The 17,816-nt window shown below is 41.0% G+C and overlaps 1 protein-coding gene across 1 annotated transcript in view; it reads left to right on the top strand.

Annotated features, from left to right (window-relative positions):
* Nucleotides 1-17,816, top strand: part of gli2a (GLI family zinc finger 2a) — an 86,923-nt gene that overhangs the window by 65,025 nt on the left and 4,082 nt on the right. Inside the window, exons 6-13 of the mRNA XM_058616879.1 lie at nucleotides 4,427-4,628; nucleotides 5,369-5,567; nucleotides 7,883-7,993; nucleotides 8,911-9,054; nucleotides 12,188-12,337; nucleotides 14,158-14,322; nucleotides 14,773-15,054; nucleotides 16,655-17,021. Coding sequence (XP_058472862.1) covers nucleotides 4,427-4,628; nucleotides 5,369-5,567; nucleotides 7,883-7,993; nucleotides 8,911-9,054; nucleotides 12,188-12,337; nucleotides 14,158-14,322; nucleotides 14,773-15,054; nucleotides 16,655-17,021 — 1,620 coding nt within the window. The remainder of the gene's footprint in view (nucleotides 1-4,426; nucleotides 4,629-5,368; nucleotides 5,568-7,882; nucleotides 7,994-8,910; nucleotides 9,055-12,187; nucleotides 12,338-14,157; nucleotides 14,323-14,772; nucleotides 15,055-16,654; nucleotides 17,022-17,816) is intronic.

Genomic DNA, 17,816 nt, shown 5'->3' with positions numbered 1-17,816 from the left:
ACCACACATATCATCATCAGTTGCTTGCATTTCCAGTGGTTTTTGAAACAATGAATTGGTCAAGCTCAATAGCCCGCTTCCGGCTTTTGAATTGTTTCTGCATCTGCTGGTCTGCTGAGGTCTGGTATGGTCCACTTGACATTAATGTCTTCATCCACCCAAAATTGGAGAGAAGTCCTAACCTTCATGAGTACATAGACCATACACATCAACAGTGCACACTCAAGGCAGGATAATGAATAGAATCAGGTATGCTTCTGCAACACACCAAGCCATCATGGGTCCACCCGAATCCTAATTTTAATACAAATATAGCTGCAGATATGTGTAAGAAAGACAGACACTACCACTGTAAGTGTAAAGTAACATTTCACATTGGGAGGCATTCAGGGAACTGTTTTTATTTGAGTGAGCAGGTATGTACTGTAAGGGGTGGGTGAGCGGCGCAATATCGGAGCGGTTTGCGGGGAAAACATTGAAGCTCCCACGACAAAAGCGGTAGCCAAAGTAAATGTGTGCCATCCTGAGAAAGAAGGCGATCTTAGTATTGATGCAGCAGAAGGAGATGGATTCATATAGCAATGTGGTGGTGGGGGAGAGGGTCGGTCCCCTCAGACAGCATACACAAACACTTAACTATATGTTGGTCCATGAGCACATGGTTGGAAGTATGTGCATAAACACACTGACAAACACAACTGCGGCTTTAGGCTGGACTCTCCGCTCTCAAAGACGATTCAGTACAAGCTGCCCGACTAATAAAATTCACAGTGTTGCTATGAGTGAGCTCTTGCAGGGAAAATAAATATTCTCCTTCTCTAGTAGGCCTGTATGGGGGTTATATGGGGCCCTGCTGGTATGAACTCAAGCTGTGGTGTGGTGGTGGAGGTTGCTCAGGTTGCTCAGGTTGCTCAGGAGCTTCACCCTTGAAAATAAGAATATAACTTTAGAAAGTCGTTGGTACGTAACTCCACTGTAAAGACACATGATAACTTTACTAATGTGGACACAAAGGTAATAATAACTTAAAGCAGTTGGTACATTTTGGTACACAACTTTTTTGTCGGTACACAACTCCACTGTAATGACACACAATAACTTGCCTTCCAAATCTGCTAAATTTTTTTTAAAGCTAGGGTCTCTAGATCTTACATTCAAACAGCCACCAGTAAATAAAGTTGTCTCGCCCTGGTAATAATATAATATATATATATATATATATATATATATATATATATATACATATATATATAATATAAACATGACATTTAATTGAGACAATATGAAGTGATTCTGACCAGGCAGTTAGTAAGCAGGTCACAAAAATTGCATGAAAGATTACATCATAATACAATTGATGCACTTTTTTTAGACCTTAAAATTTCAAAAAAAATAATAATTTTTTGATAAATAAATAAAATAATAAATCAAAGAAGGCAAATTTTCTAACAGACGAAACCAACAGTGTTACCATTTCACACAAATGGTGAGAAATACAAAGTATAATGTGCTAAATGTAAATGAGATATAATATAAATATAAATTGTTATAATAGTCTGCAAATATTTAATATTTTTTATTTTACCTAGTCCTTACTGCATATGGAATACTACAACATTGCTATAAACTTTAACTCAATGGGTTAGCAGAGGTATAAAATCACTCAGTGAGGGAATCCCCTTGTGTCCCCCAAGCTAACAGCTAATGTAGTCAGGCGTTAGCGCACAATGTTTACACTTACGAGGCGAGAACATAAATGCAAACAGTGCTTAAGCGTTAGGCTGGCCTGTGATAAGAGGAAAGTGTCCTCTTACTATGAGGGAACGGTAGGTGTACTGGTTTGAATACTGTGTGAATCAGTGAATGTAGCCTTCTGAACATGCGCCCTGAGTGATATTCAGCGGCTTAAACTAAGCAGCCTCAGCAAATTCAAGAACAATGCTGATTTCTAGATCAGTAAAAAATAATTGAATATAATAATAATAATATAATATGCATTTATCTCCAACATTTAGCAAGTTAATTTAAAAAGATCTCATGATTTAACAGAGGAGTCTGGCGTATTTAGCAACAGCACTGTCGACGGTTGACTGGCGATCGTTAGCCGAATCACAACCCTTTCAGCCGTATTCCAGTTCAGCGACTGTGTCAGACGGAGTCTGCGCTCCAGTCATGCAGGGAGTACTGAGCGATTTGGTGACAATGAACCGATTCTGATGATTCAGTACACCAAAAAGAACTGCTTTACATATCACTACTATTTGCCAACTTGATGTGGGGATCTGTATAACCCTGCAATTTAAGTGTTTTCATTCTCCACAAAAGCTTTTTTAGTTAAAACAGCACAGGCAAATACTAAAAAATAATTACACACACACACATCTAATGCCTAGCCTTTTACGCACACATGTACAGTATATACTGTACACTTTATGACTCATTTCTTTTTAATTTTACTGTATCAATATGCACCAGGACCCCTGTAATTATGACTCTCAATATAAATCCAGATCCCACAATTACAACCAGCCCACGACAGTCTACAGAGCAATGGCATACACTTACATACTGTATATACACATACCCACACCGTTCACATTAGGATACAGTGCTGCGCCGCCACTGCCTGTGCAACATCTGTTTTCTCACTCCCTGCCGGAACCTGCTCACCCTTTCAATTATAACCACCTCCCATAAAACACTCCACTCACCAAGTGGTGAGAGTTTTGAGTCCATGCGCATATGTGAACTTTCCTTCAGGTAAAAAATGTGCTTAAACCAAGGACATCCACTAGAAAAAAGACCCTAAACTAAAACAACACCTCGGCATTAGAACCTCACAGACGTTCGTCTTGAGTTTTTGTAGCTGGAGGCATTAAGAATTCTTCTGAGCTGAGGTAGATGTATAGATTGAGTGGGTGGTTTGAAGATGGAGGGTGGTGCTTTGGGCACAGAGCCCAGAAGGGTGAGGCAGGCGCCAGGCCACCAGGTTGTAAGGTCTGTTTCCTGCTTTATAAAGGGGGATATTAATACACTTATCTCACATTAAATTTGTTGGCAAGGCAGCAAGCTCGCCCCACTGCAGACATAGCAAATCCTAGCAGCTGCTCAAACCCGTCTGGAGTTGAGTAACGCGTAGTTTGTGAGAATTGAGTCCCCGTGTATGACAATCCTCGTTCCCCAAGAAGACGATCGCCTGCCTTTCCACCCTCAACATGTTTTGCATTTCTCTATAGATGACACGTTTATTTATTAGCGCTAAAGAGGCACATTCCTGAGGACTGTTTGTTGTTTTTGCCAGCTCTTTCATACATGTCTCTGTCATCTCGACCCAACTACTGTTGTCTGCCGTCTGACGTTCCTGGGGGCCTTTTAACTAAGCACATATGCCACCGCTTTACGACTCGGCACCCCCAAACATAACAGTTTTGGAAGTACGACGCGGGTTTTATGGCAGTAGGTCTGGTGTGGTGATTATGGTCGGTGCCTGGATTCATTTGGCTCAAGAGGCTGTGAGTTTCACCAGCAGAGACTCTGGGATTGGTAACATATTGGCAGGAGTGGAGAAGACATGTGCACACACTTGCGGCATTTCATTGTGCATGTGTCTAGGTGTGCTGTGATGGGCCTATTATGAGTTTCCTGCCTCTCACACCTCTGCTAATGTCTGCTGTAAGACCTAATTACACATGTGCTCAAACACACATCAGCCCCCCCCCCAACACAACCTGTTGGTCTCCATCTCTATTGGAGCTATACAGGCCTCAGAAATGTTTAAAAAAAAAAATGCACATGATTGACTATCAGTGTGGAAGGAAAAACAAGTAGCTTTCAGTTCATGGGAAAGTAGTCTTTTCAAGACAGAAAACAGTCCAACAACCAGGTCCAGCAGGAGGGTCATGAACCCTACCTTTGTTAGTCAGCCTTGTTCTTTTTTTAATGGTATTCTGAAATCAATTTGTTTAAATTGCCTCCTTTTAAGTCCGGCGAGTACAGCGGTCAGAAAGAGATTTCTATCGCGGTAATTACTGAGAATGATTGTGAGCCATTCATTAAGCATAAGAGGATGTGAATGTTAAAAAGGGGAGCTGTGTGCGTGTGTGAAAGAGAGAGATGGAGCAGATAGAGCGTAGCTTAGCATTGCTCTGACCTCCAATACAATGCTTGGGGCTAAGTGTTTCTTGGAACATGGTCCAAGATAAATGCTGGTTTCCATTGAGGCCATGTGGAGATTTAACGCAAGCTCAGAGAATTTGCACATTACTGTACTTCAGATAAATAAGATGTGACCACAGTGTGTGACAGACTCTTATAACTGCAGGGAAGAAGCCATATAACACATTTGCTTGCGAGCAGTTGTCTAGTTGTGTTCAGTGAGGTACCAGTGAAAAATAAATGACGCCCTTTGCATTGCCTTTGTGTCCAGTATCCCGTTTTTCCAGCCCGCGGCTGACACCACGGCTGAGCAGAAAGAGGGCGCTGTCCATCTCTCCCCTGTCAGATGCCAGCATTGACCTGCAGACCATGATCCGCACCTCGCCCAACTCCCTCGTGGCTTACATCAATAATTCCCGGTCCAGCTCTGCTGCCAGCAGCTCCTATGGGCACCTTTCAGTAGGCGGTATCAGGTATGTAGACACCATCACAACGTATTATAATTATCTTTTGATACTGATAACATAAAATGATTATGAAAATTGTTTATTGTATCTGCCAAATATGTCACCACCTGCTTCAAAGTAAAAGCACTTTGAATCCCTTGGGTTTTTTCTTTGATTGTAAAATATTTGCAGGACTGTGATATACATAATGCACATATTACCTATTCTTTATGACTCATTTCTTTTTAACCAATTATTTCTTCACTTTGGCGACCTGCACCCATGCTGATATTGTCTCTATACTTATACTGGTGCATTGTGCAAGCACTGATTACTTTTTTCATTATTGATTGTGTAGTATTATTATTATTTCGCCCACTTTCAATCTAAAATATTACTTTACCTGGTGGCGCACAGCTGTGACTGCTCTTCTGTAGATTTCTGGCATTGAGTCGAGTACATAGGTCTACTTGCTTAATAACAGTCACATGCTTCACACACAATCAATGTGGCCTAAGCATGACATATTCAGAGATCTGTTTCTAGCAAACCAAAGCTGTTATATGTACATCAAGACTCTGAAACCACCTCCAAGAACCAGAAACGGACGGTTCACACCATCACTTGGCATCTACAGCTAATGCAGCAGAATAAGAAGATATTTGGACCAGATGAATTGCAGTAAATAGAGAGATGTCACCGTTTCCCTCCTCTAGACAATCCTCCTTTCTGAAATTCTTCATGGTAACTGTTTCCTTCCTGCTTAGTCCTTCCTTTAGTTTCCCTCATCCTATCAACCCAGTGGCATACCAGCAGCTGTTGTCCCAGCAGAGGAGTCTCAACACCTTTGGCCACACATCTCCCCTCATTCAACCATCACCGTCCTCTTACTCTGCACGACAGCATCCCCTCACTGCTCCACCAATGTCCACCACCCACAACACCTCCAACTCTGAGGCAAACCAGGTAGGACCGAGCGTCCCATTATTATTATTATTAATAAGTATGTATGTGGGGGTTGATGGTAGAGATGATGTTTACTGATCAATATGAACAGAAATGAAGGTGTAAGGTGACTGCCATGTAATGTGGAAAAGGGAATTTTGCCAGTATTGATGTGAGTCACTGCAGGGAGATTTCCGCTCTTGATTCCATTTGCAGAGCTCTGTCTATGTTGGTTTTCTGTCACTACGAACATATCCAGACCTGCTGTATTTAAAAAGCTGGAGAAGTGATGAGCTATGGGCAACAACTGCTAAATCTTAAGAGTGTAGACACATCAATGTAAAAAAAGCAAGACCTAATTTATTATTGATTGATGCAGTAAAATGGCTTTGTTAAATCCTGATTGTTTGCTCAGTGGCAAGGGTCTCGCAGTCTCAGGCTTTTTTGAGTATGCAACAAAACTTTATCCATGCAGGAGCCAGAAGTCCTAAAGCGGCGCTTTCTCTCCGCTTGGTTAGGCTGTTTGTCGATGAATAAATACTTCCCTTTTACAAATATGTTCATGAGATGATGTTGTGAGGAGAGAGCTGGATACTAACAGGAGCAGCAGACAGGAAGTTAGCCAGAAGATGACAACACTGTCAGCAATTAGCAGAGAGAAGATCTTAGCCAGGGCATCTTTTGTCCTGGAAACTTGACTAGAACTTGACCTGAATTTGGTTTGCTCCACACATCATTGGATTTTACACAAGTTGTTTTGTCACTCAAGTGGCAGCCTACTGTGGTGTCACTCAGCAGTTTGTGAACTCATGTATTTTGGGCAATGTTTTTTTTGTTTTTTTTAAACCCGAAGTGACCATATTTTGGAAGAGCGGGGGCGGAGCCTGACTGAGCGCTCATCCACCTACACCTGCAACTGTGCCAGTTTCACTCTAAATCATAAGTGTCATAATGGACATCATGCTGTATTGAATAAAACCTGAAAGTAGTGATCGAAACCATACACTGATCAGGAAAATGTTTACTGATGTTATAAATCTTATACAGCTGCAGACAAACCAGGGTCACCCTCTGATGCCCTTTCAAGAAAATTCAAGTTTTAAACACTTCCATACTGGCTTGACTCTCTGAACCGAACTATCTGACTTACGCTGTGTAAGGAGCCTAAATCTGAGAGTTTTCATGGTTGAAGTTTTTTTTGTAAAAATGTGTCTCAGGTCAGAAATATGCAGGAGATTCCCACCCTCTTCAATCTGTCTTACTTCCCACTGTCTCCTCTGTTTCTCTTCATCAGTCCACTATATACACCACTGCCACTCCTAATGTAAACTTCCCCCTCAGTGAATCACTCCATCTCACACTGCCGCAGGCTGTGTCTCTTTACTGACACACAGCAATATGCTGATATGAGTTTATACTGTATGTGATGTGCACAGACAAATAAAAGACACACACCCTCCATGAATATATACATATATATATATATATATATAAATATATATATATACAGAAATGCACATTCAGCTGTGTTTCAACTGTGATCAGAGCCATATTTCCCTTTTGGTTCTCAGCCACTGAATGAATCATGGAGGCCCCCACAAATGCTCAACTACACTGCAGCGTCTGGGTGGGATTAGTGGACCCCCCTTAAATGTTCGACCCCCTCCAATGAACTTCAATACTCTCTCTCTCTCCCTCTCTCATTTATATCGTTCCTTTCTTTTCATCTCCATTAGAGCTTCAACAGGCCTTCCGAGTCTTTGTCTTTCCGTCTTGTTCGGGATCTGTTGACAGATCAAAGCCCCTTCCCCTTCCAAGTCCCCGTCCCCTCCTCCTCCTCCTCTTCCTCCTACCCTTCCCCACTCTGTAGCGAAGGCAATAACTCCTCTTCTTTCATATTTCCTTGTGGCTTTGGCGATCATAAAGCAGTCTAAACTGTTTAGTCTCGGCAGCAGGTCACAGTCTGACTTATGGGCCGTGGTGCCTGGCGCAACCATGACTCCTTGCATGTCTTTGCAGCCGATTGCAGAGCCAAAAAAAATTGTATGTTATCTTTGTGACTTAATTATGTGATTCCCCTCAGCCTCTCCTCTATTCTCTCTCTGTGTGTGATGACTGCGTGGAGAGCACTAGTGTCTGACTGAGTAGAAACCTCCTCAGTGGGAGTACTAATGAATGCACTGACAGATGAATGGATAGATTGGTGTTTGTTAGGATTCATGGAATGATTCGCCAATTATAGGTTTAATGCTATCAAAAGCATAGATGATAAAATGAGCATATTATTCTGCCGCATGTTTCTCTTCAGTCCTGTTTCTGCTTGTCTGTTTTTCCAGAATGCCAGTGGTGACCCAGCAGTGAGCAGTACGGTCAACCCACTGACCACCAAGAGATCGAAGGTCAAGACAGAAGCAGAGGGTCCACTCCCCCTCTCACCGACTGCTCAAGTAAGACAGTTGTCGAAGTTGCAGTCTTAAAGCTGCAGTTTGCAACTTTTAGTGACTTTTTGAAAAAATATGTTGACGCGAAAAAAGCAAAAGTAGTGTGAAACTTTTACATAGAAACAAAAGTATTACATTATGTTCAAAACATTGTCAAATGAGTTCACACAATGTTGATTAAGTCCATCGCCTACACATGACTCTCTGTGCTTCTCAGTATAGCAGTGTTTAGATCTCATGTCACCCAGTGACATTCCTGTGCTGCACACAGAAAGTGATTCATATTGTGTCAAGACAGACTGAGCCAACAGCAACATAATGCCAGTAAAGCGAACACAATGAAGCGCCAACAAAAAGTTTCTGAAGTGAATCCTACTGCTCAAAAAACCTTCTCATTCAGCAGTTTGACGGGGCAAATGCTTCTTGTCCCCATCCGCCCCAGCTCTGCTGCTGTAGATACACAAACACTACATCCGTCAGGTCTGGTAATATTGCTTGACAGAGCCTGTTTTTAGATGAAGCGGCAGCATACAAATGAAAAACTACATATATATATATATATATATATATATATATATATATATATATATACATACCTCTATACACTGCAGCTTTAAGTATCTTTATCACAGCTTAAGCTGCCTACAGTAGGAAGGTAGTCGTTTGTTTAACTGTTAATATGGTTATAAATGATTGTAGATAGTGAAATAAAAGGCAACTGTAATTAAGGAACGAAGCAACATGATTGAGAGACAGATAAGACGGATGCAGTATAGCCCGAAATGCTTCCCAAACATATTTACCACATACTCAGATAAAATATTCACCCAATGTTTCCTTTTCCACTCACTTATATGCGCTAACTCACTCATGTTTGTACCGTTTGATTTAGCCCATGTTTTAGTCATGTTCCTTTTCTGCAGGACCACAGTGGTGGAGGGATCTTGGACTTGAGTGAGGATCTGGATAAAGATGAGTGCAAGCAGGAGCCAGAGGCCATTTATGAGACAAACTGCCACTGGGAAGGTTGCACCAAGGAGTATGACACCCAGGACCAACTTGTGCATGTAAGTGTCAGGTTCATGTTACAATCCCGCTTACAGAAATAGTATGTAGATGTAAAACAGGAAATCCCACGGTTAGTTGATTGATTGATTGAGTCCAATGTCAAGTTTGCAGATATGTAACATTGGCATAGGACAAAATTACATTTATATTGATCAAAATAATAATATAGTCATATAAAACCTGCTTCTAACGTTAATTGAACACGCTCATCTTTGATAAGATCATTATATATCCTGAAGTCCTTGAATAACTGGAAAGATGCAGGCTCCTCCTTGTGGCACTTTAAAATAAGTCACTAGGACTGTACGTAAGAAACTAGACAGCAATGTCATAAATTCACCATGATCAAATTAATGTGTGCATATTTTATCACGATGTTCAATGAAATCACATACTTCATCCAGGGTTGTTACAATACTAGAATTTTCACTCAATGCAACAAGGAAAATACAGATACCATTTTGATATCAGGGGGATAATCAAAAATTAGGTTGTTCTCGTTGCGCAAAAACATACAGTACAGCATCATTAAACATTACAGAAGATGGCACTGCTGGCATCAATACAGTTGCAAATTGGTACGTAATCTAATTTTCAATATCAATTATTGTCTGACTTTTTGTTTGACAACCCAAATAATTGTCCCATCAGTATTGATGATTATATTCTCCAGTAAAGTTAAAGTCAATTACTAACTCTTCTATAACAACCAATGCATTTCACACTGTGAAAAGTGAACATTTCAAACACCTTCTCTGCTACTCATTAAATCTGTGTTGATTGAGTCCAGTCAAAGCTCTGCAGTAACTGATCCTTTCCTGTTGGGTTGACACGCTCAGCATTAATGAGCCTACTGGCTCTCGCCAAATTCAAACCCAAGCCCTGCAGCTGTGTCCCACCAAACCCTCAGCCCGTGACCCCTGACCCCTAACCTCTCACTCCCAGCAACACCCCCAACCTCTGAAAGCCCAGAGGGCGGGCTATAAATCCATCGTCATGCCAGCAGCTCTGGAGCTGTGGAGCCTCACACTCCCACATTTTTCCAGGCCAACTTCTCCTCTTGCTTTCCACTGTGTGAATGGATGTCAGAGCATGTGTCAGGTCCATAGACACAGAGACTGATGGGAGGTGATGGGCAGGTCACTCTGAGCTGCTACAAGTCAGGACCAGAGTTACCTTTAAGAACTTTTGCCCCAGCTCTGGCTCCCACACTACAGAACTCTGTGAAAGCTTGCCAGGATTAGCGAGTGGTCCATCAGTGGATTTGGTGGTTTGATCCCGGATGTGGACGATTGTGAGGGCAACACGCTCTGAAATGTGCTTTCCATCAACTTTATAAAAAAAAAAAATTAACCAGAAGTGCTGAAGTGTTATAGGCAGTCATTCAACCAAAAGTCATGACAGCATCTCCCTAAGCACATCTAAGGTTTCACACAAGGTTCTTACAACAGTAGCACACACATAGGTTTGCATGCATGGACTTACAGTCATTTGGATAGCCTTATTTAAGTCTTATTTCAAACCTGAACCATTAGCAGTTAATGTAACCACAATTTAAATCTAGCTATGAACTTAACCAGTTCCTCAGAAATGAGGTTCTGCCTCATTAGAACCAGGTTTTGCACTTCATGAGGACTACTGGTCCTGACAAGGTCAGTGTTTATGCTAGAAAAGGTCCTACAGAGTTAAGTAATACAAGTACACACACACACACACACACACACACACCTGTGGGTTACGCAGGCTTCTGCTTAACCAAAGTTAAATTAATCCCATTTCAAGAGCCCCCAATTATGGATTCACAGTAGTGTAACCTGAAAATAGAGGCCTGCGCTCAGGCTTGGGGCCACACACTTGTTTCCATTCCTCCTCCTCCCTGACTCAAAATAGATCTCAGCGGAATTGTCAAACCGCTGAGCTTTTTCGCGGGTGAAGAAATGGCCACATAAGTGGAGCATTGTGGGCCTGGATGTCCTCAGGAAATGAAGTGGTTCCTCTGGGTGTGTGGATATTTGCATGTGGTGCAGTGGATAAGAGCTCTTGAGTTTGTGTCTGTTCAGAAATATTCTCTGTGTGTGGAATGTGTGTGTGTGTTTGTGTTTGTGTGTAAATCCTGATGCATCTAAAGTAGAAATCTATCAGCTGTTCATTAGTATTGGACGATTTCAGCAAATGAGGTGACATCCACTGCATTAGATTAGAGATTAGAGGAATTATTGAAGGTTATTACATGACTGGATTTTGTTATTATTTAAAGATTGTGTCGTTTTACATCTTGAACTCAAAGATAATTAAAAACATGACTTTGTTTTTTGGTCTACACAACCATGCCTTCAAAATAGAGGCGTTTTAAAGGTAGAGTAGGCAGAACTTTGGCATTATTGATCAATCATTTCATGATAACCTTTTATCTTAACGTGGATCAAGTGACTCTTCTGTACCTCCTATTGGCCTGGGACAAGGAACTGTTCCATGCTACAACGGAACCTTAAAAAAAGGAAACACTTTAAAAGAGAGTCAGACAATACACACAATAATATGTGTTAATATTTCAAAGATGGAGTGATTGTCTCTCATCTGATTAGAGGAGCATAGGACAGAGAGCTGACATACCAAAATAAAATGTATTTTAATATAATATTTTTCAACTGAGATATGATGTCTAAAGTATAAAGTAAGTTCACCCTGGAAAACCTCTGACACTAACTAACTATCGTCCTTATCTATTCAAAATAAGGAGAAGGGTATTGAAATACAAGGTGGTCACTAAATGCTCTTCCTGATCACTTTTACTGGGACGTGAGGAAGTTCCTCTTCCTTGAGAAACCAACAGACACAAGACAAACACAGAGCCTGAAAAAACAGACGCTGCTTTTGAAGCGATTGTCTCCTGTTGACAGACACATAATAACTGTCACCTATAATGGATGGAGCCATCACTCACTATGTGCGTGAGTGCATGGTACTTTTGTACAAGTGAAAATGTATGGGTGCATTTAAGAGGGATTTACTTTAACAAATACTCATGTTAACACACAGATTAGTCACTGTGTTTCTTTAACCTTGTACCTCTGAAACACGTGACGCCAATAACCGACTTGACCTGAACTGGATTGGCTGTCTCCTCCTCAGCACATCAACAATGACCACATCCATGGCGAGAAGAAGGAGTTTGTGTGTCGCTGGGAGGAGTGTTCCCGGGAGCAGAAGCCCTTCAAGGCTCAGTATATGCTGGTGGTCCACATGAGGCGACACACAGGAGAGAAGCCACATAAATGCACAGTAAGAAACACACATCACCATGAGATGCAACAAGGTGGTTCACTGACCCGTCTGTGTGACTCGGTATTCAAACTGTATTCAAAGAGGTTCTCCACCAATTTAATGACCCACAGGAGACAGATGGGAAAAAGTGTAAAAACTGAAACAACAGAGGCAGAGGATCCTAAAATTATCATAATTAAATAAAAATCAGCAGTTACTGTTGTTTCAGTTTCATGACACAAATGTTCATGTTTTTTTTCTTCAAACTTCTCAAGATTTCAACTTTGGCTTTTGCTTTTGAATTGAAATTATCAAAGGCCCAGTTTAGACCTTGTATTAGAGATTAATTCACAATTGGACAAGACAATAATTGAAACACAAACTTGAGTGCAAAATAACTTTTAGTTCACTGTAGGACTGTAGCGGGTCAGAGTACATCAGCTTCATCTGCGTTCTCATGTATGCCAGAGACGGATGTGGTTTCAGTCGTTAAATCTGAGGATATATTATTTGAATGCATTCAGACTCTAACTTAGAGCCTGCACACGTAATACTTGGGCTGATGTTAAAGTGCCATTTCAGTTTTGCTTTTTATATTGTTTTTATGAGGCACGCACTGCCTTCACCAGCAGACAAAACATGGAAAATGGAAAAACTCATTTGAGCCACTTCACAATTCACCTAAAAAAAGATCTAAGATAGGGTTTTGCTAAGTTTTTCTCCTGTCCTGCTGGCAGCCATGTTTTTACTGAGAGCGTGCCTGTCTGTCTTTTTAAAGTTCTAATCACAGCAGACATGCACAATGCAGTCCAGCTATGTGTAAGATAAAGAGTTGCAGTGCCTCATACAAGCACACCTGTTTTAAAAAAAAAAAACTGAAATATCCCTTTAATATCAGGTCCAGAGGATTTTACAGACGTATCATTTGGGTTACAGGCCCTTTATAAATGACTTTCCAAGAAATTGGACTGAGTTGTCTTACAGGAACATTAGAAGCCATAATAGTCTCTCTCCTTTTGACACTCTCCTCTGCCTCAGAAATAGAAAACTGTTTTAAAAAACTTTATATGAATTTCCTTTTGTGCTCAGAACCAGTCGTATGCTGTTTCCGTGTCAATAAATAATGGGGGCTTTAGTTAAGCCTTCATTTGCCGTGTGAAGATCAAATTGAGGGCCTGTTTTCATGGCTTCAAAGCTGACTCACAGGCTCCAGTGAATGCATTAAAACAGATGACTTGTAAAAAGGAGAGAGTTAAGAAAGACAAGCAGGGGGCCATAGGCCCTTATTAGGATCACGCTGTATATTATGTGCACAAATACCACATGCATCTTCTCAAAACACCCCCAGCTTCCCTTTAGTCTTAGTGTTTTCAGCGGGAATCAGATTTTTGTATCTTATTTCTGAGCTCATCTAATTTCATTCTCTTTTCATTCCAGAGCCAATTACACTTACTGTAACTGCTTAGAAGGAATACCAAATTACAGCTTGTACAATAAAAGTGAACACAAAGGCCAAACACAGACTTTTATTTGTCACAGTAAAGAATCGCAGACACATGGCTCCGCCACACCTCACACTTAGTTTAGATATTTCACATAATAGCTCTTTCTACCAAAGGGATGTAGGGCTTTGCTTTAGTGTGGCGTGCCACAGTAGGTGGGCGAGAGTCCAAGAGTGGATCACATTTGAAAACTGAAACACACAGAGGGTTTTTCTGTTGTCGCTGCTCAGCGATTTTCTCTGACCCACTGAAGACGAAATTACAGCAGTCACGCAGTCAGTCTCATTGTCTGCCCCTCTTGTCTGTCTGTCTGTCTGTCTGTGTGTGTGTGTGTAGTTTGAGGGCTGTTCCAAAGCCTACTCCCGTCTGGAGAACCTCAAAACACACCTTCGGTCCCACACTGGAGAGAAGCCGTATGTGTGTGAACACGAAGGCTGCAACAAGGCCTTCTCCAACGCCTCAGACCGGGCCAAACACCAGAACCGCACACACTCGAATGAGGTATGTTCACAGAGAGAGAGAGAAAAGGAGATCAAACAAATTTGATATCGTTTTTTGTCGATGAAGACATTGTTTTTCATACCTTTATATAGTATATATGGTATATATAATAGTTTTTGTCTGATGTTTAATTGTGTTGTTTTTTTCTTTAGGAAAATATTGATGATAAATTAAATGTTGACCTTGTTTGCATTTTGAATGATCATAGTTTTATTTCACCAGGAGCATTGCTTGAAGTATACATGCTTCAGGTGGAAATGATAGGTATATAGTGAAAAATATATAACTATATATTTTACATAAAGAAAAGAAGCAATGCATAACGTCCCACGTTCCTGTATTGTGTTATTTTTCAGTTATAAACATTTGTATTGCACACTATTTTCCATGGAGTACGCATTCCTGCCTCCTTGCACAATAAGAACTGTGTTAAATCTGATATGTTGGCAGAAACCCTACGTGTGTAAGATCCCGGGGTGTACCAAGCGCTACACGGACCCAAGCTCTCTCAGGAAGCACGTTAAAACAGTGCATGGACCAGAGGCTCACGTCACCAAGAAGCAACGGAGCGACGCTCCTCCCAGACAGCAGCCACCCAAAGGCAATGGGGAGAATGAGGCCAATTCCAAGCACGGTGCAAGAGGTGTGGACGGCAAGATGGAGGCCAACAGCACCTCCAGAGGAGTGGACGATTATCTTCAGATCAAATCTATCAAGACTGAGACATCCATGGTGTGTCCTGATTCCATACATTTACAGAAACGTCACTGTGCCAGAATGAATATTGTGATATGTGGTTCTGTGACATAGTCGTGATATGAATTACAATACAGGATATTAAAGCAGATGGCTTGAATAGCTGTTCTGTTCGGCTGCATAGAAAAGCACAATAATGAAAAAAAAAACGGAAATTTAGTGTAAACCATTTAAGCTCGCGTTCAATAGGACTTAAATCACGTTATATCAGACAGATTTCTTTTGCAGATTAGTCATGGAAGCAAGGACTGTGGTGGCTTGGTTTGAAAGAAGCGGCAAAAAGTAGTAGCATGACAAACTTACAAAAAAATAACTTTAACTTTAAGAATTTTGCAAATATAAAGTTTTTCATGTGGAGGGCATAATTATATATATATATACATATATATATAATTATAATTAGAAGAAGACAACTTGTTTGATCCAATTGACCTCATTCAACATTTCCCTGTATTGCGCTTTCACTCATTGTGATAACTACAATTATACATTGTGCAGCTCTACACCGAACACAGCGTAATTATTTGTTTGCAGAATAATCATTGTTACTGAATGCAATGTGTGAGATTTGATTGGATTGCACCTTGAGGGAGTGTAACCATGTTTAGTGTTCTTTGTCAAAATAACACGATCGAATAATTGCATGTCTTTGTTTGTGTAGGAAACAACAAAGAGAGTCTCTCTCACGCACAGAGACCTGTTTTTATCACTGTTTTTCGCTTTACTTATATAGCTGTGAGGTTAAATATTTTACTGCCAACACTTCCTGCATCCTTCCCAACTCTTCTCTTTGGCTCTTGCTTGAACTTGCTTCTTTCTTTCCCTTCTAACCTTCCTAATGGAAAGACTTCACTGAGGTGAGCGCTCACAATGTCCCTCTGACGTCTTGTTACTCAGTGTGGGAGATGAGCGAGCGTGTTCTCATGCTTTGTGTTGTGTTGTGTTGTGTAAAATGGTTCTTTGCATGATAATCTACTTTCACACATTTATCACTGCATTCGTTGTATTTAAAATACACACAGTGCTGTATATGCATGTGCAGAAGCACACACACTGCCTCTGCTGTCTGCTGATGATAAAAGTCACTGGCACGTGAATATTTAAAGGCCGGCACTGAGCATGTGTGCTGAACAAACAGTGCCAGTGTCAAGCTGTGATCAAGACTGTAGTTCAGTTTTGACCATTGTGAGATTACTGTTGCTCACAGATCTCATCTATTATCCACTTGTTTTCTTGTTGTAAATAAATCAAACCCATGTATAATTGATGAGAATTTGGAACTTTAGCCTCCATTAGTTATTACAAAACACCATCACAATCGGATTCTGTAACTGTGGTAACTGTTTAACATTGAAGACTTATCTGAATGTGGCATGGGACTTGAACGAGTATTATTTCATTTGAATCATTTCCGTTTTTTTCAATTTCTTGCATTTCTTCTAATCATATATGCAAACAGCTCATTACCATGGTGTGATATATTCTTTTGTAATGTGTGTACAATTCTGCAGTGAACCTTTATACTTAATTGATTCATTGTACTTACATCAAACTCCACTCCACTGTCCTCCTGCAGACATATCAGTCCAGTCCTGGCGGCCACTCGTCATGTAGCAGTGAGCCGTCGCCTCTCAGCAGTGCCAACAACAACGACAGTGGGGTAGAGATGGCCATGCACAGCGGGGGCAGCTTTGGGGACCTCAGTGCACAGGACGATTGCCCCTTGGTTGACTCCACTGTTCCTGCTGGGGGACAGCTTGGTGGGATGGGGCTTCAGTTGAGGAAAATCGCAGGTCACGGTTGTGGGATCACCATCAAGCTAGAAAACATCAAAAAGGAAAGGCTGAAGACAGTGAGGGACTCCTGCCCCTGGGGCAGCTCTGCACCACATCCACCACAGGGCCAATGCAACAGCATGAAGCTGCCTCCCATACCTGTAGTCGGTAAGTGTGGTCGGCTCAAGAAATGTGTGCTGTGCTAAACTGTGAAATGAAGGCATACAATGACTATTATGTCTCGGTAGCATTAATCCAATAGAAAATATAGCCATCACATGTTCTCTTATCGTCTGATAAAACAATGGATATGCTCAGGAATGTAGGATGGGCTGGTTGCAGACTGTGATTTGGATTTTTAGGATCTGGAGATTAGTGTACCAGTGTACTTTTGTCTTTTTGCTTTTATTGATTTACTTCAATTGGCTATTTACATATGCCTAAAAACACGTGGAGAGAAAAGAATAATCTCAAAATAAAGACAACGGATTATCACCACCACATTGCCCTCACAGCATCTGTGCTGCTTTATGAGTGTGGGAATAAAAAAATCTTGCTGTGTCTGGATGCACCCTATCCTTCGCCGAATGATTCAGGAGCTTTGTCTGCTTGATGAATGTTCTAATCTTATTTCAGTCGTCAAAGACCACATTGACCTACTTATTTGGCCTGAATATCAAAAGATCATCACAATGGCACCACTCAAATTGTGTGCACATGCACAGCTCTCTGTGAACTGACCCTAATTTCCTATACCCGTCCAGAACTATGGGTATAAAAAAAATGAAAATAATTATTTGTATGATATTGTCTTAAAGTAATTTCCCTGCTGATATCCATGTTTTCACTGACTAAGTGATTGACCATTTTTGGCATGGTCTGGCCATGTGTCAGTACCTCATACAACACACTTCAAAAAAGCCAAATGAATACAATTTTACACCATTTGATTGTAACTAATTG

This window comes from Solea solea, chromosome 2 (genome assembly GCF_958295425.1).
Source record: "Solea solea chromosome 2, fSolSol10.1, whole genome shotgun sequence".
Classification (NCBI taxonomy): Eukaryota; Metazoa; Chordata; class Actinopteri; order Pleuronectiformes; family Soleidae; genus Solea; species Solea solea.
This window is presented reverse-complemented; position numbering and strand designations above follow the sequence as displayed.